General features: G+C 46.8%; 1 protein-coding gene across 1 annotated transcript in view; it reads left to right on the top strand.

Moving 5' to 3' along the window:
* SDHA (succinate dehydrogenase complex flavoprotein subunit A) overlaps positions 1-21,499 on the top strand; it is a 207,134-nt gene that overhangs the window by 134,062 nt on the left and 51,573 nt on the right. Inside the window, exon 11 of the mRNA XM_029589934.1 lies at positions 17,054-17,172. Coding sequence (XP_029445794.1) covers positions 17,054-17,172 — 119 coding nt within the window. The remainder of the gene's footprint in view (positions 1-17,053; positions 17,173-21,499) is intronic.

Genomic DNA, 21,499 nt, shown 5'->3' with positions numbered 1-21,499 from the left:
GCATTGCAAAGGATAAAGTAAACATTGCGGCAGTACAGAGCATGGATCTTATGGAAGTTAAAGTCCGGTTTAAGTATTTCTTGTGTTCGGATAGGCATGGTTTTGGTTGTGCTAGATTTGGGTGCATATTGCCGTATTTTCCTTGTCCAAGAACTGTGGGGATATCCATTGAATCTGCAAGTTAAGAGTTAAATAGGTGAGGCAGATATGGAGAGAACCAATTTGTATTCCTTATCACATCTGTTCTCCATGGACAAACAAGCTAAGTTAGACCTACATGTGGGAAATGTCATCTGCATTGCCCAGCATATGGAACATGCATAGATTTACAGAATGCAAATAAGACACTAAATAAATCAACTTTTAGCAACTAACCCAGGCTTACTGAACTACCACAAATTACAAGAACTTCTGGTGGGGTTAAATGGAAAAAGGCATAAATGTGCTCAATTCTACCGAGAGTTAAAGAAAGCCCTGTCCAATGAACAGCTAATGTCACTTACTAATAAATGGTCCATTTTTACATCCTCGTCTTTGACTCCAGCAGACTTACAAACATGTTTTTCTAATATCAGAAATATTTCCGAACGTGCAACCCTCAGAGATAAACAATTTAAATTCCTGCATCAAGCCTTCTACTCTCCACAAAGGGCGCACCAAATAGGAATCATCTCTGACCCTAAATGCCAACGCTGCAATAGGCTACAAGCAGACTTCCTCCATAGTTTTCCGACTTGCCCTAGCCTGCAAATTTTCTGGAAAGAGCTGGCAGCCTTCATGACTAAATTGTGGGACCGTGACATCCCACTAGACCCTCTTATCTGGTTACTAGGCCTCTATGGGGATAAACTATCTGACGTTGTTCCAACCTGACTGTCATTCTTGGATAAGGTCACCTTCTCCGCAAGAGCAGCTATCTTATCCCAATGGATGGTCTCCCCCCCCAGCTCTGCTGCCGACTTGGAAACAAACTATTAACAAGATGTTGATAATGGAATATCTTACCGCACGGAAGACGTCTTCGAAAAGATTCTTATACATGACCTCCATCTGGGGAGAATATCTTGCTATCTTGCCAAGCTACTTCACCAGCACTTGGTTGAACTGTAGTTAATTCACTAAATGACTATGTCATAGAATGTAACTGCCTAAATATATGCTAGCATCACTAACTGCCTAAATATATGCTAGCATCACTCACCAGGTAGTTCTGGTCTTTCAAAGGTGTAATCTGTCAGGCTAGGCCTACTACTTAGATCACCATTTCTCTTTTTCCAACTTGGCCTTTACCTAAAGAGCCTGCAGATGCCATACTCAAATATAACTCAAAACTAACTCAAATATACCTCAAATACCAGTTGCAGGGGGATGGGGGGGGGGGGGGGGGAAACTTGATTTATTAAAAAGGAAACCTTAAAAGCAGCTCCATAATGCTGTATCATGTTGTATAAGCCTGAACAAGTTATAATGTCAGAAGACAGCATTGTAATAACTCAGTTGCACATTCTGTGAGTTCCGATTGTAGAAGTGTTAACTATGTTATTTGTTATATGTATTGCTATTTGTTATATGTAATGCTCTCTAACGAATTTTGTGGTTATCATGTAAACCGGAGTGATCTGTATTCGTACAGGAACTTCGGTATAGAAAAATTAAAAATAAATAAAATAAAATAAATAAATGTTACTGTATTATGATATGTGCATGCGAATAAGAATAAAAAGGATTGAACAAAAAAAAACCTTAGGTTAGTCAGTGGATTTTTAAGGGTCGGGGCTAATAGGGTAAAAGGGAGGCAAGTTAGCTTAGGAGGTTAAGGAAGTCTTGTATATCAGAAAAGCATACGAAGTAGCTTGCAGCGTGTTTAGTCGTTATCATTTGAGATATGCATTTTAACCTTTGATTGTGCCATCTGAGGAATAGGGGGTTCTCCAATCCTGGCAGAAAATCAGGTTACCACCAATGGTAAGGCAAGCAGTCACTGTGTACAGAAAATGTAGTAGTGAGCAAAGAGTTCTCCAAGTTTTGCGTAATGGGCGAAATAATAGACTAGTCCGTATCTCATCTGGTAGCAACTTTTTGTCCATATGCAGAACTGCACTCAGAGAGAGGGGTGACCCCCACACTTTAAAATGGTCTAATGTTGTTGTGTGAGATGTCTCAGCAAGCTGGCCAAATTATAGAGCAAGAGATATGGGCAGTTGAGGCCCTCCCTTTGTTCTAGGCCGCATTAATACATCTAAAGGTATCCTTGAATTTTTCCCACCCCAAAGGAATTTCTTGATCCCTCTGTTTATATCAGCAATATCCCTGTTTGTTAACCATATAGGTAGCATGTGGAATGTATAGAGCAATCTGGATACTTCCATCATTTTAAGTAAGTAGATTTTACCTGATAAGGATAGTGACAGCTTTTGCCAGAGTTGTAGTTTTTGTTTTTTGGGGGGATTATCTTTAGCTCATAGAGTTTGTGAGCTCAGCTGGTATGTGAATTCCTAAGTATTTCAGATCCTGTGTGACCCACTTGAGAGGAAAAGGAGTCTGACCATTGGGATTTCAAAGTCCCAAAGACATCCAACGCTTCTGATTTTTCGCAGTTAATTTTCAGGCCTGCAAATCTAGCAAAAGCTTTCTGGATTCACAGGATTATGGGTAATTCTTTTTGTGGCTGTCCAAGAAATACTAGTACATCGTCTGCAAATGCCGCCACTGTAAATTTACTCCCCTGAGTTATGTAGCCATGGATCATCTAGGAGCTGTCAGTTTTCCAGAGTAAGGGATCTATAGTTAGGATGTAAAGTATCGGAAAGAGAGGACAACCTTGTCTAACTCCTCTTTGGATTCGAATAGGACCAGATATATGATCATTAGCAATAATATGTAATGTTGGGTTTTGGTATAGCATGGCTATGTACTGTATAATTGAGCCCTGAAAGCCAAACCTCTGCAAGACTGAAAACATGTATTCCCAGGACACTCAGTCAAAAGCTTTCTCGGAGACAAAACCTGCTGCTAGTGTCTGAGTGCCGGTTTGCCGGGAGATCCAATTGCTCTGATTAGCCGGATTACATGAGATCCTGTGTTTCGGTTTTTAACAAATCCGGCTTGATGGGTGGAGATAATATGTGGAAGTAGTGTGCTAATCTTCAGTGCCAAAATGCGGGCATATAGTTTTAAATCACAGTTTAGTAGGGATATTGGTCTATAGGAAGAAGCCAGGTCTTTGCCGGGTTTAGGGAGGACTGTTATAAAAGCTTTGTTAAAATTTGGGTGAAACTTGGTTTTTTTTTTTTTTACATGCATCTTGGAAAAAGTGGGTTAATGGGTTAAGTAATTGGTGACATAGAATTTTGTAAAAGTCTGCAGGGAACCCATATGGGCCTGGCGCTTTATGTGATTTCCCATTTTATTTTTACATTTTGGACCTCTGCTGCGGAGATTGGGCGGTTAAGGTGTTCCAGTTGGGCCTCCGTTAGCTTAGGTAGCAGGAGATTATCGAAGAATTTTTCCTGTTCTAGTTTATTTCCCAATAGATCTTCTGTATATAAGGTTTCACAAAATTGCTTAAAGTTTTCACAGATTTCTGGGCCTGTTGTGAACATCTCTCCAGTTTTGTTTTTCAGGCCCTTTATGAGGGATTTCCTTTGTCTGATAGTAACAAGTCTGGCCAGTAATTTCCCAGATTTGTTGCCAAACCTAAAGAAAGAGTGTTCGTATAACCTTAGAGCTTTTTGAGCTTTAAGGTGTAAGTGAGTGTTGAGAGTGTTTAGGCACGCCCAGTATGTTTATTTATTTTGTTTAGTTGGATTACGTGCAAGGTTGGATTTAGCGTCTTGAAATTTGGACTCTAACTTTAAGATGGATTTGTTTAGTTGTCTGTTTCTATTAGTGACATAAGCTATGATGTCTCTTCTCAATACTGCTTTGCCTGTCTCCCAAAATAAAGTGGGGTTATCCTGATGTTGGAAGTTAGTTTGAGCAAAGAGATCCCATTTTTGGACTAGGAATTGGTGAAAGTACTTGTCTCCTGCTAAATAGCTGGGAAAGCACCAAGGTTTAGGGGGAATTTTCTCGCTAGAGAATCGGAGATCCACCCAAATGGGAGTGTGATCTGCAATTTCTATTGGCCCTATCTGTCCTGTCTACTTTAGTAAATAATTCTTGGGGCAAGAGTATATAATCAATTCAGGACATAGTCACATGAACCCTAGAAACATGAGTGTATTCTCTCATTTGTGGGTGGAGTACCTGCCAAATGTCTAATAATTGTAGTTGCTTGGTTATATACTGTACTCCAGAAGTCAGAGGCTGCCTGTATCCCCTAGGAAGCTGCGATTTATCCAGCAGGGGGTCCTGAATGCTATTGAAATCCCTTAGTACCAGTAGTGGACCCTGCATGTGTGTGAGCAAAAGAGAAATGAGGTGTTGATAAAAACTGGGATCTGGTGTATTTATTTATTTATTTAGAATTTTTTGTATACCGACATTCTTGAAAGAAGATATCAAATCATATCGGTTTCCATTGAAACTGAACAATCGCAGCTGAGGCGTTACATTGAACAAATTTGTCCGATAACAAATAACATTATAAGTGGAACATGTCTTATAAGTAGAAACAATCACTGTAGTGGCGTTACATTGAAAGCAAGAAGTCAGATAACAAATAACATTATAAGTAGAGTACGTCTTCAAAAACAAAAACAAATCAAAACAAACATATGTTGGATGTGGAGATATAAATAGAGCATCAAGGCCGTGATGAGGCGTTGCGAAAAGAGGCGTCTAGGGAAGGAGGGAGGTAAGGGGATTGGATGTATTGGATTGTATTGGATGCATAGAAGGATTGTATTGGATTGTATAGATTGTATTGGATGCATAGAAGGATTGTATTGGATGCATAGAAGTTGTATATAGTGAGGGGGCTACCTTCCATCTGGCTTTGCACGATAATGGATCAGCCATCCGGATCCCTTATTTCTTTTGTTACCACAAAGTCTATGTCTTTGCTTATTAAAATTGCTATGCCTTCTTTTTTGCCCTTAGCAGGAGAAAAGGAGCACATCTTTACCCATTCCCTGTGCAGTTTGGCACTTATTGATTTATTGATTTATTTATTTATTTTACAGTTTTTCTATACCAACATTAAAATGCACATCATATCGGTTTACATTATAACAATGAAAGTAATGGAAATGGAAAGTTACAATGAACAGGGGAAGGGGTAACAGGACAACCAATATAGGGAGAATAAGTAAAGGCAGAGGTGAGATTAATAGTGTAGTATAAAAGAGAGGTAAAACTAATGGAACAAAACTATTTACAAAATGCAGCGAAGGCATAAAATTACATATTTTACAGTATTCAGCAAAAAATTTGTTGGATTAAGGAAGGTTACATCTGTAGAGTGCGGGTGAGCAGGCATGGGCAGGGGACGATGAGAAAATTAGTCTGGGAAGGCTTGGTGAAAAAGCCAAGTTTTTAGCATTTTTCGGAATTTTAAGGGGCATGGCTCAAGGCAGAGATGGGGAGGTAGGGTATTCCAGTGGGTGGGGCCCGCGATCGAGAAAGCACAATCTCTTGTGGCAGTAAGACGGACTTTCTTAAGTGGGGGGATTTGCAGTGTGCATTTACGGTTCGTCCTAGAAGGTCTGGAGGACTGGGAAGGTTTGAGTGGTTCATTTAGCCATGAGGAGTTTTGATTGTATATGGCTTTGTGTAAGATGGTATGGGTTTTGAAAAGAATACGGTATGAAATAGGGAGCCAGTGTAATTCCTTCAGGACAGAGGTTATGTGGTCAGATTTCCGAGCATTGCTAATCATCCTAGCTGTCGCATTTTGGAGTATCTGTAATGGTCTGATACACTCACATTTGAACACTTTCTAAAGTGTTCAAATGTGAGTGTCTTGTAAGCAGGTCACGTTGGCTTTAAAACATCTACCGGTAATAGCTTGGAAATTTTTTTTTCTTTTTAGCGGAGAGCCTAGGCCATCTATGTTCCAGGACATAAATCTGTATTTACCCTGGGGTCATCTGTTGGAGTACTTATTAATAAGCTAGCATAGCGTGCAAGATTAATAGGGAGAACCCCCAGCCTAGCTCTTCCCGTATAACATTGACACTTGCATAGGGACTTACAAATAATAAGTACTAGGGAAGGATCCTCTGTGTAAAGTACAAACCATACCTCAGAACCCATCAACTTTCCCACCCCGACTCCAAATATCAACTGAGAAACCTGATGACTTCTCGGGTCAACTGCGGAGATCATGTATTGATGTGACTGGGTGCCGCATCCCAGTTTCAGCATTGCATCACCTCATTCTGGTGTGGAAATATCAAATTAAGCGTTGGTTCTTTTGAGGGAGCATTGATCCATGTATGTGCTGCTTCTGGCATTTCATAAATTGTCCATTTTCCGTCATAGAATATCCGGAGTTTTTCTGGAAACAACAGTGAGAAACATATCAGTCTGTTTATTAGCTCACCACATGCTGGGGAAAATGCTCTCCGTAACGCAAACAACTTTTCTGAGTAATCCGATGCAAAGCGGACCGGCGATCCTTGAAAAAGAAGCTCTTGTTTTTTCCGAGCCGCTTGCAGTATTTGTTGTTTATGGAAGAAATTCAGTACCTTGAAGATCACAGTCCTTAGCCAGTTTGCCTTTTCAGTGCGCAGCCCCAATCGGTGAGCTCTCTCAATTTCTAATTCACTCCATAGGTCAGGTAGGTCCAGAGGCTCTGGGATCCACTCAAGAAGGAGACCTTGCAGTGATTGTTCATCCACTGTCTCAGGCACTCCGATTAGGCGCACGTTGGAGCGTCTAGATCTGTTTTCAAGTTCATCAATTTTTTCAGAGTGATCCTTGAGTGTCTCTTCCATTACTGTGACTTTGCGAGTAATGCCGAGGACATCGTCTTTTAGGACCGATATCCATCCTTCGACCTGATCGATGTGGGGGTCGAATTCTAAGATGGAGGCTTGAAGTGAGGATATTTGAGACGATATACCAACTAGTTTGTTATCCAGTGCCACTATTACTGCTTCTTTAATCTCCTGCATGGTTGGGTGTAGCGGCAGTACTTCATCCATTTCAGGTCCCGTGCTCGCCGCCATCTTGGTCTCCAGTGCTTGGGTGATGGGATATGAAGTGTTGCTCTGTGTTGCTGTCTTATAGGTCTGTTCCTGTTGTTTAAGGTAAGGTGTTCCTCTAGCCAGTGCATATTTTGGTTGTAGAGGGCTTTGTGTGTGAAGGAGAGAGCTTTGTATGTTGTTCTTGCAAGGACTGGGAGCCAATGCAGATGTTTCAGTACAGGGGTGATGTTGTCGCGTTTGTGGGTGTTTGTTAGAATCCTGGCAGCAGCATTTTGGAGTAACTGAAGTGGTTGCAATGTGCTTTTGGGTAGTCCTAGGAGCAGGGCATTGCAGTAGTCAATTTTGGATAGGATGAAGGCCTGAAGAATGGTGCGGAAGTCACTGAGGTGTAAAAGGGGTTTCAGTTTTTTGAGTGAGTGAAGTTTGTAGTAACAGGCTTTGATTGTGTTATTAATGTGTTTTTTGAAGGTGAAGTGGTTATCTATAGTGATGCCGAGGCTGCGCACATGTTGAGAGGAGGCAGTGACGGAGGAAGAATTGTTTAACTGGAGGGGTGGGGAGATGCTTTGGAGTGTGATGTACAGGAGCTCTGTTTTGGCAGTGTTGAGTGCAAGGAAGTTGCTTGTCAGAAGGCTGATTTCCATTTAAATCAGTTCATAGTCTTGCCCACTTTCTTTCCAAGGCTTCATGCTCATCCGGGTGAATGAGCTCTGCACACCTTGGACTGTAAGCGAGTTCTCATATTTTATTTAGACTGTACCGCAGTCCATAGGAAATCCACCCAACACTTTGTATCTTTTGATAAAAACAAACTTGGAGTTGCGGTGGGCAAGCAGACACTCTTCAACTGGTTGGCAGACTGCATTTCATTCTGTGACCAGCAAGCAGGCCTTCCAATTCAGGGACAAGTGAAGGCACACTCCGTCAGAGCCATGGCAACGTCAGTAGCACACTACCATTCAGTACCGATTACCGACATCTGCAAGGCTACGACATGGAGCTGTCTCCACACCTTCGCAGCTCACTACTGTCTTGACAAGGCTGGACGACAAGACTTTGTCTTTGGCCAGTCTGTCCTAAGGAACTTATTCCCAGTGAGAAACCCAACTCGTCCTACCTTGACCCGCTGTGAATTTCAGGCTGCCTCATCCTTGCCAACAGCACCCAGTTGTCGTGCCTGTTGCACATGTGTGCTGGATGGCCTGATTCGTATGACTCAGCCTGTAGCTTGCTATTCACCCGTATGTGAGGACTACCATCCTGCTTGTCCTGGGAGAAAGCAGAGTTGCTTATCTGTAACAGGTGTTCTCCAAGGACAGTACAAGGACAGTAGGATGTTAGTCCTCACGAAACCTGCCCACCACCTTGCAGAGTTGGGTTCGATGCAGTTTTCTTATTTTATTTTTCACTCCTATTTTTGCTACAAACAAGACTGAAGGAGGACCCCTGATGGCTACAGGGTTAGTGGCATGCTGGGCATGCTCAGTGTGCCAGTCAAAGTTCTAGAAACTTTGACAAAAGTATTCCGTGACAGGGCTCCATCTGATGATGTCACCCATATGTGAGGACTAACATCCTGCTGTCCTGGGAGAACACCTGTTACAGATAAGCAACTCTGCTATTAGTTATGACTGATGAAGACTTTTTCTTTGACATGCCCCCCAAGTTTAATAAAATTGCAATTTGGATCGTGCAATTGAAGCCCACTCTTCCCGACCTGCACCTAACTCATTTGGCTGAGGGGTGGAGGATTGATCTGGGGGAACCTGTCACAGTTACTATCGTGAAAAAGGCCTTTTTGGGTCTTAGGCTGCAGTTACCATCTGCAGCCCTGCAAGAGAGCCAAATCAAATTGTTGCATAGGGTTTAACTGTCGAACGCAGGAGGTCAAAATGCACCTCTGGGACTCTGACCACTGCCTTAAATGCAATATTCAAGCGGGGACTCTTTACCACATGTTCACCGAATGCCTTAAATTGAATGATTACTGGTCACAAATTCGGGGAACAAGTGGAACAAGTACTTGGCAGACCGGTACCCTGGTCGGGAGCTCTATTCTATCTGCATCTGTCCAGCGATGGCACTTCCCTTCCAAGAGGGGATAGCCAATTTCTTTCCATTGCATTGGTCCTGGCTAAAAAGCACATTCTGCTTCAATGGAACTCACTCTTTGCCTTCAGTATACGATTGGCGAATCTCAATGCAACAACAAGCTCAGCTGGAATTGCTCCGGAAAAAGTCGATCTGTCAACCCAAGCGCCTGCTCCTTTTGAAGGACTATTTCCTATTGTGGAAGAAAGCAGCCACACTACTTTAAAAAGTGCTACCATCTCAGTCTAGCATGTGTGAGTGTGTGTGTATGGTGGGGGAAGGGAGAAGGAAACTGTTTGTTTATTGGGGGAAAAAAAGGAAAATGAAACACAAGAGATGATTGTCACCACTGATATTGGATGTGTCTGTAAAAAAAAACAAAAACCATTACCTATACTTATTATGTTTACTATTTGTTATTGTTTTCAGTCCAAATTTCTCTTTGGTTTCAATAAGAGATATTTAAAAAAAAAAAATTCAAACAAGCACTAGATGTTTCCCAGTTTGCACCTTTCAAACTTTTGTCATGATTTTGGAAGCCCATCTGGTCTTCCCCGGAGTTCAGACCTTGTCCTGGCTGTTCTCCGGTGCCTGGTGTCAAAGGGTGATAGTAAAAAGAAAAAACAAAAAATATGTTTGCTTAACATCTTAACTACACTCTCTATCTAAGGGAACCAGGTTTGCATGAAACTCATCTCAACTAGCAGAAAAATCCCCTGCTTCTTAAAGCAATACCCATCCATTTGTTTTCTCTTTTAGATTTCATAGGGCAAAGATTCCCAGTCCTCTAAAGTACCTTCATCATTAGTACCTCAGGCTCAGTATCCATCAGTTAACTAGATTGTAAATTGAAGAGCAGGTTCCATCTCTTCTGGGTCGGTCAGCGCTGAATAGATTTCCTAGTGCTAAATAAATGTTTAGCAGTGGGAGATAAGCAATTTATAGGGTCATTCTTTATGGTGCGATGTGCAGGTATCACGTGCATTAGGGCCTTATCGAGGCAATATTATTAAAATTAGGAGAAGAGGAGGAATGTGGGCGGGGTTTGGGTGGAGTTATCTCCCGGTAGCGCTGCAGATGATAATGTTTTTCACATTATCGCCTGCAGCACTGCAGGAAATAACTACACCTTTCCCCATGGCGCTGTGGGGGCGATAGTGTGTGATGTGGCCGGCTGCCCACTATTGCCCCCTCCCCCACCCCTTTTTTTTTCCACGACACATCATTCAGTTATATTATATTTATATACCAGTGTTTGACTCAAAGCAGTTAAAATAATGCACTAATCATAATAATCTAATACATCAATAAACTATAATAATACAGCCTTGTCTCGCTGTAGTTTACCATGTTAAAGAGCTTGCATGCTTTTTTTTCTTTACATCTTCATTTGACTCTAATCTCACATTTTATATACAGGGAGGATAACTTTTGAACCTATTTGCAGTGCTGTATTTGTGGATGTAAGTGGATGCATGGAGATTTATCCTAGTACTTTATAAACTGTGCAGTGGGTTTCTACAATTGATAAAATACAGCATAATTCTGCTCTGAAAATACACATGTATGTTTCAGTATGCGCAAATAGTTGCAATACAGATGAATATTTTACGTGTGAAAAAATGTAATGTATATGTAAATCTTGATTTAAACATGGAGGCAGGTATATTTTAGAGTATGCGCATGTATTTGAAATCATCATTTTGCCAATTCCTTCCCTAGTTCTACAGTCCATCTCCAATTCATTTAAACCCTCTAGTATATCATCCTGAGCTCCCACCAGTTCACTCAGACCTTTCATTCAAAAATTGCAGGTATCAGGTAAGTCCAATATCAATTGCACTAGTCAATTAAGGTTTAAAATTGCATGGATAAGTTTGATAATTTATACACAAATTTTTCTTAAACAAAACAGTAACATCTGCAAATACCTCTTGAACCCGCTCTGGAACATCCCTACCATTTTTTGCACCAGTAAATGTGTACGCGAAACAGAAAATACACATGTACTTTAAATGTTTGTAAAATAGCATATACGTTACTACAGGCTACATATGCTCATATGTGCTAATTTTCCACATGAAACCCTTTTGAAAATGCACTCTGTTACTACTGGTTAGCACATGCATCTAATATTAATATGTATCATATATACACCAGATGTTCCCAACCCAGGGTCAAAATACCTCCAGATCTAACAAAAACTAAAGAAAAAGAAAATAAATATACATATTTACTTGTTTAGTTGATTTATGTTCAGAAAAAATAGATGTGCTGTGGTATAAGGAGGCAGAGGAATTTTTGCAGAAAGACCTTAGAAGCATAAAGATTAAGAACTTCCTGTGTTAAGTTACCTATTGTGTAATTGTTTTTGCTCTACTTCACTCCTCCTCCATTTTTGTGCAGAACCTCTGCTCATTAGTGTTCTCTTTTTTCTGGCATTTATGTTACATGATATGTTCAATAATAGTAGCATTTCCTTATGAAGAACAATTTTCCAGCGCTTTTCATTCAGATCTATTTTAAACTTACAAACCGATTTTCAAAGGAAGCTGGGTGTCTGACCTAGGCACCTAAAGTTTGGTGAAATTTCAGATGAAATTAGACATCTAAGTTTTAGGATGAAAATCATTTTAACTGAGGCATCAAATTTTAGGCCTGCTGTTCGCTTGGTGAAGGTGCTTAAGTCGTCATCTAGTTTTATATATCAGTTCTGAGCACATAACTAAGCGTTCTGTCAGCTAAGCCACAATATTTTCCCTGGACAGGAAAATACTGCAAAAGTTACAAAGCTGCAGTACCATGATAGGAGCAAAAGTATAAAATAGGGCCACCCAGGGATCTTTAGATACAGCAAGAGAGGGGGGCGGGGGTCTAAGCTGTGGGGGAGAAAGGGTCAGAGACCAAAGGGATAATTTTTGTACAAAAATGTTGCGATCCCCCCTGCTGCTGCGCTGCAGGAGGTCTCTTACCTTCCTCCAGAGGCCGCTCTGAAGCCTGGGCCTCGCCTGCGCATCATCCAGGACTTGCTCCAGGGCCTGAGAGGCCTAGCTGTGCCTGTGGCTTGCATGCCTCAGCGTTTGGACTTCCTGTTGGGCGACGCCCTTCCCTAGGGGCTGGCCCGCAGCTCTCTACCCTAGTTATAGGACCAGCGGTGGGCGGTCCTGGCAAGCTCCTCCTAGGGAGTTGCCTTCTACCTCCAGTATTTAAGGACTTTCTGTTCACTGTGTCTTTGCCTTCGGATTGGGTTACACAGTTGCCTGTGGCCTCTCCCGATCCAGGTCCTCCGTGACGCCGACTCCTGCTTGTCGTCAGCATGCCTTGACTCTGGTCCGTGACTCTGACTCCTGCTTGTCTTCAGCCTGCCTTGACTCCGGTCCGTGACTCCGACTCCTGCTTGTCTTCAGCCTGCCTTGACTCCGGTCTGTGACTCCGACTCCTGCTTGTCTTCGGCCTGCAGATTGTGCATTACAGTTGTCTGTAACCTTGCCAGTCCAGGTCCTCCATGTTTCCTGCTGCTTGCTGTTCCTGATATCCAGTGTCTCTGCCTTGATGTCGGTCTCTGACCCTGCCTAGATGTTTGTTCCTGTGCCTGCCAGCCGTAAGGGCTTCGGATGTGAGTTTCCCAGCATCGGAGTCCTGTTCGCCTGGGTCTTCCCCGCGCCCTCCTTCTCAGCGTGGTCCGCGACCAGCCTCTCAGGCTGTGTAGGGCGCGTCTGGGACAGGGTGGTCCGCGACTCAGTCCCACGGGTGGGCTGAGTAGGGCGCCCTGATGGACAGTGCAATGTTCCCGTCCAGCCTTGTCTTCAGTGTCTGCTTCAGCCCTTGTCCGGATGTCTACCTGTCTCTGCCTTGACCTGGTTCCTGAGCCTTCTGTCCTGTTGGGCCCTGGAGTGGCCAACAGGAGGGATTCGTCCCACGGGCTCTTGAGCTTCTGCCAGCCGAGGGGGCTTCGGATGTGAGTATCCCAGCATCGGAGTTCCTGCTCGCCTGGGCCTTTCCTGTGTCTCGCTTCAGCCCTTGACCTGATGTCTCCGTCTTGCTTCTGCCCCGTCTGATGTCTTCTGCTAAGGACTCTGTCTGCCCTCGCCTCTGTCCGGCCTGCTGCCCATTGCCGTTCCCTGCGGCAGGTCCGAAAGGGCCGGGAACAGTCGGAGGACCGTTCACTAGTCAACTTCCCCGTGTTGGCTACCATGGGCATGCAGGTCCGGCTGAGGGCCGGACTCCCTGTTTCTGTTCCTGCCTGCCTGGCTCACCATGCCTGCTCAGCTCACCTCCCACGGTGTGGCCTTGGGCTCCTCCTGGGGTCCTGCCGTGGCCCAAGGGCTCACCACCCGCCCGAGACGACCGCGCCCGCGCGCGCTCGTAACAGAATCCGAAGGCCATGAGCTCGGTGAGCTGTGCTTGTGATGGACTTGTCTGATTCCAGGATTTTTTCTTCTGTCTGCTTTTGTTTCTCGACCTGCTGGAGGCGCCAGCTTCTGCTCTTGCTTACGACCTGCTGGAGGCGCCAGCTTCTGCTCTTGCTTACGACCTGCTGGAGGCGCCAGCTTCTGCTCTTGCTTATGACCTGCTGGAGGCGCCAGCTGTTTGGGTTCCCACGACCTGCAGGAGGCGCCTGCGCCCAAACCATCGTTTCCTTGTTCCCAGGATGGAGTTCCACGACCTGCAGGAGGCGCCTGCGCTCCTCCTGATGTTGCTGTAGTTTCTGCCTGCCCTCCCCCCCTCTTGTTCTTGCTCTTGCTTCTGCCGTGGGTGCTCGTTTCTGCTGTGTGTCTGGGCGTACTCGTCTGTGCTGTGTGCGGCGTGCGTGCTTGTTTGTGCTGTGTGCGGCGTGCGTGCTTGTTTGTGCTGTGTGCGGCGTGGGTGCTTGTTTGTGCTGTGTGCGGCGTGGGTGCTTGTTTGTGCTGTGTGCGGCGTGGGTGCTTGTCTGTGCTGTGTGCGGCGTGGGTGCTCGTCTGTGCTGTGTGCGGCGTGGGTGCTCGTCTGTGCTGTGTGCGGCGTGGGTGCTCGTCTGTGCTGTGTGCGGCGTGGGTGCTGTTTGTGCTGTTGGCCCTGTGTTGCTCGTTTGTGCTGTTGGCCCTGTGTTGCTCGTTTGTGCTGTTGGCCCTGTGTTGCTCGTTTGTGCTGTTTTCCTGCTTGTTGTCTGTTTTTCCTATGTTGCTCGTTGGTGCTGTTGGTCCTGTGTTGCTCGTTTGTACTGTTGGTCCTGTGTTGCTCGTTTGTGCTGTTTTCCTGCTTGTTGTCTGTTTTCCCTGTGTTGCTCGTTTGTGCTGTTTTCCCGCTTGTTGTTTCCTGCTTGTGGGTTCCCGTCCTCCTCGTTCCCGCGTTGTTTCCCCTGCTTCCTGTCTCTCGCTTTCCGCTCTTTCCCTCTCTGCTCCCTTGCTCTCTGCTCCCTTGCTCTCTGCTCCCTTGCTCTCTGCTCCCTTGCTCTCCGCTCCTCGCTCTCCGTTCCCTTGCTCCCTCTTTGTTTTTGTGTGTGTCGCTCGCGCGGTCTCCGTTCGCTCTGTCTCTTGTTCCCTCGGTCCCGTGTTCGCGTGGTCCCGTGTTTCCTTGGGTTTGGTTGGTCTCTCGTCGTGTTTGGTTGCTTGCCTGTGGTGTGTGTTTGGTTGCTTGCCTGTGGTGTGTGTTTGGTTGCTTGCCTGTGGTGTGTGTTTGGTTGCTTGCTTGTGGTGTGTGGTTGTTGGTTGTTGGTTGCTTGCTTGCTTGCTTGTGGTGTGTGGTGGTTGGTTGTTGGTTGCTTGCTTGCTTGCTTGTGGTGTGTGGTGGTTGGTTGTTGGTTGCTTGCTTGCTTGCTTGTGGTGTGTGGTTGTTGGTTGCTTGCTTGTGGTGTGTGGTTGTTGGTTGCTTGCTTGTGGTGTGTGGTTGTTTGCTTTTCTTGCTTGGCTTTTGTTTTTGGTCCCTCTGTGAGGGGGGGGATTCTTTGAGGGGGGGGTACTGTTGCGATCCCCCCTGCTGCTGCGCTGCAGGAGGTCTCTTACCTTCCTCCAGAGGCCGCTCTGAAGCCTGGGCCTCGCCTGCGCATCATCCAGGACTTGCTCCAGGGCCTGAGAGGCCTAGCTGTGCCTGTGGCTTGCATGCCTCAGCGTTTGGACTTCCTGTTGGGCGACGCCCTTCCCTAGGGGCTGGCCCGCAGCTCTCTACCCTAGTTATAGGACCAGCGGTGGGCGGTCCTGGCAAGCTCCTCCTAGGGAGTTGCCTTCTACCTCCAGTATTTAAGGACTTTCTGTTCACTGTGTCTTTGCCTTCGGATTGGGTTACACAGTTGCCTGTGGCCTCTCCCGATCCAGGTCCTCCGTGACGCCGACTCCTGCTTGTCGTCAGCATGCCTTGACTCCGGTCCGTGACTCCGACTCCTGCTTGTCTTCAGCCTGCCTTGACTCCGGTCCGTGACTCCGACTCCTGCTTGTCTTCAGCCTGCCTTGACTCCGGTCCGTGACTCTGACTCCTGCTTGTCTTCAGCCTGCCTTGACTCCGGTCCGTGACTCTGACTCCTGCTTGTCTTCAGCCTGCCTTGACTCCGGTCCGTGACTCCGACTCCTGCTTGTCTTCAGCCTTCGGATTGGGTTACACAGTTGCCTGTGGCCTCGCCCGATCCAGGTCCTCCGTGACTACGACTTCTGCTTGTCGTCAGCCTGCCTTGACTCCGGTCCGTGACTCCGACTCCTGCTTGTCTTCAGCCTGCCTTGACTCCGGTCCGTGACTCCGACTCCTGCTTGTCTTCAGCCTGCCTTGACTCCGGTCCGTGACTCCGACTCCTGCTTGTCTTCAGCCTGCCTTGACTCCGGTCCGTGACTCCGACTCCTGCTTGTCTTCGGCCTGCAGATTGTGCATTACAGTTGTCTGTAACCTTGCCAGTCCAGGTCCTCCATGTTTCCTGCTGCTTGCTGTTCCTGATATCCAGTGTCTCTGCCTTGATGTCGGTCTCTGACCCTGCCTAGATGTTTGTTCCTGTGCCTGCCAGCCGTAAGGGCTTCGGATGTGAGTTTCCCAGCATCGGAGTCCTGTTCGCCTGGGTCTTCCCCGCGCCCCTCCTTCTCAGCGTGGTCCGCGACCAGCCTCTCAGGCTGTGTAGGGCGCGTCTGGGACAGGGTGGTCCGCGACTCAGTCCCACGGGTGGGCTGAGTAGGGCGCCCTGATGGACAGTGCAATGTTCCCGTCCAGCCTTGTCTTCAGTGTCTGCTTCAGCCCTTGTCCGGATGTCTACCTGTCTCTGCCTTGACCTGGTTCCTGAGCCTTCTGTCCTGTTGGGCCCTGGAGTGGCCAACAGGAGGGATTCGTCCCACGGGCTCTTGAGCTTCTGCCAGCCGAGGGGGCTTCGGATGTGAGTATCCCAGCATCGGAGTTCCTGCTCGCCTGGGCCTTTCCTGTGTCTCGCTTCAGCCCTTGACCTGATGTCTCCGTCTTGCTTCTGCCCCGTCTGATGTCTTCTGCTAAGGACTCTGTCTGCCCTCGCCTCTGTCCGGCCTGCTGCCCATTGCCGTTCCCTGCGGCAGGTCCGAAAGGGCCGGGAACAGTCGGAGGACCGTTCACTAGTCAACTTCCCCGTGTTGGCTACCATGGGCATGCAGGTCCGGCTGAGGGCCGGACTCCCTGTTTCTGTTCCTGCCTGCCTGGCTCACCATGCCTGCTCAGCTCACCTCCCACGGTGTGGCCTTGGGCTCCTCCTGGGGTCCTGCCGTGGCCCAAGGGCTCACCACCCGCCCGAGACGACCGCGCCCGCGCGCGCTCGTAACACAAAAATATTACAATAAAAGTAGTACAAAAAAGTAATTCCATTTCTGTTAATACTAAATCTGAAACTGACAATCTGAAGCCTTATTTTTTTTAAGTAAATATGAAAATGTAGAATATGCTCTTCATTATAGGAGAACCGGTTCCATCAATTAAACCACATGCTGGTGAAGAATCTGTTGCAAATCTGGATAAATTACGCTTTGCAAACGGAAACACTAGAACCTCAGAACTGAGGATCAATATGCAGAAGGTAAGACAAACTACAAAATGGATTTCTATAGCATAAGATATTTGTTTTCAGTAATCTATGTCAAGGAAATTTGTTTTCAGTAATATGTGTCAGGGAAATATAAAGATTTTAGATATTTCATAATGAACAGAAGACATCCCAGGAACCTTCATTTTAGAGGGTCTTTGGACATTTTAAAGAGAGAACTTTATTCTTTAAGATCCAGATGCTCATAAAGAGACCTTTATATGAGGTACAGAGTAATGTAATTCTGCGAACCCTTCTCAAGCCCAGCATCCTGTTTCCAACAGTGGCCAAACCAGGCTACAAACCTGGCCAAACCAGGCTACAAGAACCAAACACTAAGAAGATCCCATGCTACTGATGCAATTAATAGCAGTTAATTGACTTCTCCTCCAAGGATTTATCCAAACCTTTTTTAAACCCGGCTACAGTAAGTGCACTAACCACATTCTCTGGCAACAAATTCCAGAGCTTAATCGTGCGTTGAGTGTGAAAGAATTTTCTCCGATTATACTACTTCTTGTAACAGTCAACTTTTTAAAGTGATTGGGGGTGTTAACCCAACCCAAGTTACCACCTCACCTCCTCCCCTAATAAAAAAGCAATACAAGTTTTCTGTCAAGGAGAACATGTGCTATCTCTTTAATGCTGCTATTGCTGCCTTTTTCTCTTATGTATATCACCCTCTTCTCTCCTCCTACTCTCACCTTCCATATATTTCATCTCACTCTTCTGTTATTCCTCCCTCTCCACCTCATTTGCTTTGTCCCTTCCTCACAGCAATCCCTCCTCTCTCCATTCCTCTTTCCCTTGTGTTTTATTTTCTCTCATTCTTACAGCATTCCCTCTCATGCTCCTCTGTGTCCCCAGTTTCCCTCCCTCATCTGCACTATTTTCACTTCTCTTCCCCCATCCTCCCAGCATCACTCTCTTCCTTTCCCTCTCCTTCCCCATGTATGCATGCTATAGCCATTTCTCCTGTCTCTTCTGTATTCTGGGGTGGAAGGGGGGGAACACTGGGCAAGATAAAATTGAAATTACAGTGGACTGGATAAAATTGCTTGACAGATGTAGTTAAGGGACCTTTGTAACAGTGGTGCTTAGGCAGGCTGGCATCACCATGGCTTGAAGTGCTCCCACAGCAATTCCAGTGACTACAGTCCATCTCAGTATTGTATTAGGAGTTCTCCAAGGACAAGCATCGTCCAAGGCTTTATCCAATGTCACCCTCATAACTGGGTGACATCGGATGAAGCCTGGCACGGAAAACTTTTGTCAAAGTTTCTAGAAACTTTGACTGGTACACTGAGCATGCCCAGCATGCCGCTAACCACGCGTCCATGCAGGGTCCCTCTTCAGTCTCATCTTTTCCGCGAAGCTGTCGCCTCGCGGTTCATGACAATTCCCTCAGTGCCCCCAGTGCTGATGGCACCATCGGATCCCTTGAGAATTCGAGGCCCTCCAAAGTCCCCGGTGCCTTCTTCAATGCCGTTGAGGTCTGGCCCCCGCATTCGGGTGAGTTTCCCTCTCCTGCCTCCCCGGAAGGCCGCAGCGAGGCCATATGACCCCTGGGAAGGGGAAGCATGGGTCTCTCCGTCAGATGAGTCAGAAGATTTACTTTCTGAGCCTTCCCTGCCAGAGGAATGGCAGCGATCCCCTCCGGAGGATCTCTCCTTCGTGGGGTTCATCAAGGCCATGGCTGATTCTGTCCCTTTTCAGCAGTTGGTGGAGCAGGACTCTAGACACAAAATGCTCGAGATCCTGCAGTTCATGGACACACCGAAGGAAGTAGAGGCAGTGCCTGTCCATGACATTTTCAAAGACCTGGTAACCTGCTTATGGGATCATCCGATCTCTGTACCACCAGTTAACAGAAAGATGGATGCGGTGTACTTGGTTCAACCCTCCACTAGGTTTGACCTGGTGGAGGTAGAGTCAGCCCTTAACAAGGCTTAGAGGGTGTGCACCCATGTATCGGCGCTGCTGGGCATGAGCACAAAGCCCTAGATGCCTTGGGTCAGCGTGTTTTCCAGAGTGCCATGCTCATTGCCCGCATAACATGTTTTCAGCTGTACATGAGACAGTATTCTCGTAACTTGTGGAAACAAGTTTAAGAATTCAGTGTGTACCTAGCTCAGCAGTATCAGGAGGAGTTTCAGAATGTGGTTCAGCAGGGCCTTGAATGTGACAAACACAAAGTCCATGCGGCATACGACGTGTTTGAAACGGCCATGAGGTTGGCTACAGCGAGCATTGGGGCCCAGTGCACAGCATGGTTTCGGGCATCTGACTAGCGCCTAGAGGTTCAGGACTGTCTAGCAGACCAGCCCTGTTCTGGGGAGAACCTGTTTGGCGACTGGATCAAAGAGGCTGTGGCTCAGCTTAAGGACTATCAAGAGACCCTTCAACAATTGTCGCCTAGTACTTCCGACACCCAGCCTGCTAGGAAGCCCGCTCAGTCATATCCAAAGCGGCCTTTTTACCAGCCCTGCAGGTATTACCATCCTGCCACGAGATCTAGACCTCAGCAGCCAGTGGTGAAACCCAGACAGAGGCAGTCTCGGCCCCCTCGGGCAAACACGGCCCACCGTAAAAACCCTGCCACTGGATTTTGACTGGCAGCGAGGGAATCAGAACCAGCAGTGGAGCCCTGGCCCCCTAGTTGGAAACCATCTTCGACTCTTTTCAGATTGTTGGAGTTTGATCACGTTGGATCACTGGGGCCTATCCATCGTCCGCTAGGGTTACCAGCTTCGTTTCCAGCGACTTCCACCCTACTCCCCACCATTTTCAGGATGGGAAACGGTAGAGAACGATCAAATACTTCAAGCAGAACTCTCTGCCCCCCTTTCTGTGCGCAGGCAGTCAAGCTGGTTCCCACCTGCCAACAAGGCACAGGGTTTTACTCCCGGTATTTTATTATCCCCAAGAAAACGGGAGGCCTCCGGCCCATACTGGACCTGAGAGCCCTAATACCAGTTCTTGGTGAAAGAGAAGTTCAAGATAGTCTTGCTGAGCACTCTAATTCCCCTTCTCAGGAGGGGGCAACTGGCTCTGCTCCCTCGATCCGCAAGATGCGTACGCCCATATCCCTATTTTTCACGGGGACCAGCAGTACCTCTGTTTTCGAGTGGGCCACCAGTATTACCAGTACTATGTCCTGCCCTTAAGTCTGGCATCTGCCCACTGGGTCTTTACCAAATGTCTAGCAGTTGTCATTGCCCATTTTCGCAGGCAGGGTATTCATGTATTTCCCTACCTCGACGACTGGCTCATCAAGGGCAGCTTTATCCAGGGGTCTCGGGAGAATAAACACACTAGAATCCTTGGGATTCTAGTGTGTTTATCCAAGTTCCACCTTCAGCCAGCCAGATAACTGGACTTCATTGGGGCACACCTGTCCAGAACAAGGCCTACCTACCTACCTCAGGACAAGGCAGAGAACTTAGCTCTTGCACATCATATTTCCGGCCGCATCTAGATATCTGCTCGCCACTTGCTCCAGCTGTTTGGCCATATGGTAACGACGGTGCATGTCACCCCATTCGCTCGCAATAGACACTGTGTTCCCAGTGGTGTCAAGCATCCCAGGACCTACATGCCCCCATTGTGGTCCCGGACGAGCTGTGATATTCTCTTCACTGAGAATGTGCTGTGGTGGTCCCTGTTTGCCGCAGCTCCGCCCAGGTTTCGCTCACCACTGACGCTTCTCAGACAGGGTAGGGAGCACACGTCCTGGGTTTCTGGTCACCTCAGGAAAGGAGGCTCCAAATCAACCTTCTGGAGCTGAGGGTGGTTCGATATGCCCTATGGGTGTTCCAGGAGCTACTGGTGAACAAAGTAATCCTGGTACACACAGATAATCAAGTGGCCAGGTGGTACCTGAACAAGCAGGGTGGAACTGAGTAACTCCCTCTCTGCTAAAAGGCAGTCCTGGTTTGGACATGAGCCATTGCCAATGGTATAACTCTCCGGGCGGTGTACCTTTCAGGGGTGGACAGCACCCTGGCCGATGCTCTGAGTCGGACATTCAGACCACATGAGTGGTCCATCAAGCAGGAGGTAGCAAATCGCCTCTTCAGCTGCTGGGGGACCCCAGACGTGGACCTATTTGCCTCTCGGGAGAACAGGAAAGTATGCCACTTTTGCTCCCTCGGCAGGAGGTGCAAAGGGTCATTGGTCGACACATTCTCGATCCACTGAGGAACAGGGCTTGCTGTATGCCTACCTCCCCTTCCCCTTATCTCCAAGATACTTCAGAAGTTGCAGCAGGATCAGGGCACAATGATCCTGATCACTCCCTCGTGGCCCCATCAGGTCTGGT

This window comes from Rhinatrema bivittatum, chromosome 2, assembly GCF_901001135.1.
Source record: "Rhinatrema bivittatum chromosome 2, aRhiBiv1.1, whole genome shotgun sequence".
Taxonomy (NCBI): domain Eukaryota; kingdom Metazoa; phylum Chordata; class Amphibia; order Gymnophiona; family Rhinatrematidae; genus Rhinatrema; species Rhinatrema bivittatum.
The sequence above is the reverse complement of the archived record's forward strand: the minus strand, read 5'-3'. Positions and strand labels throughout refer to the sequence as shown.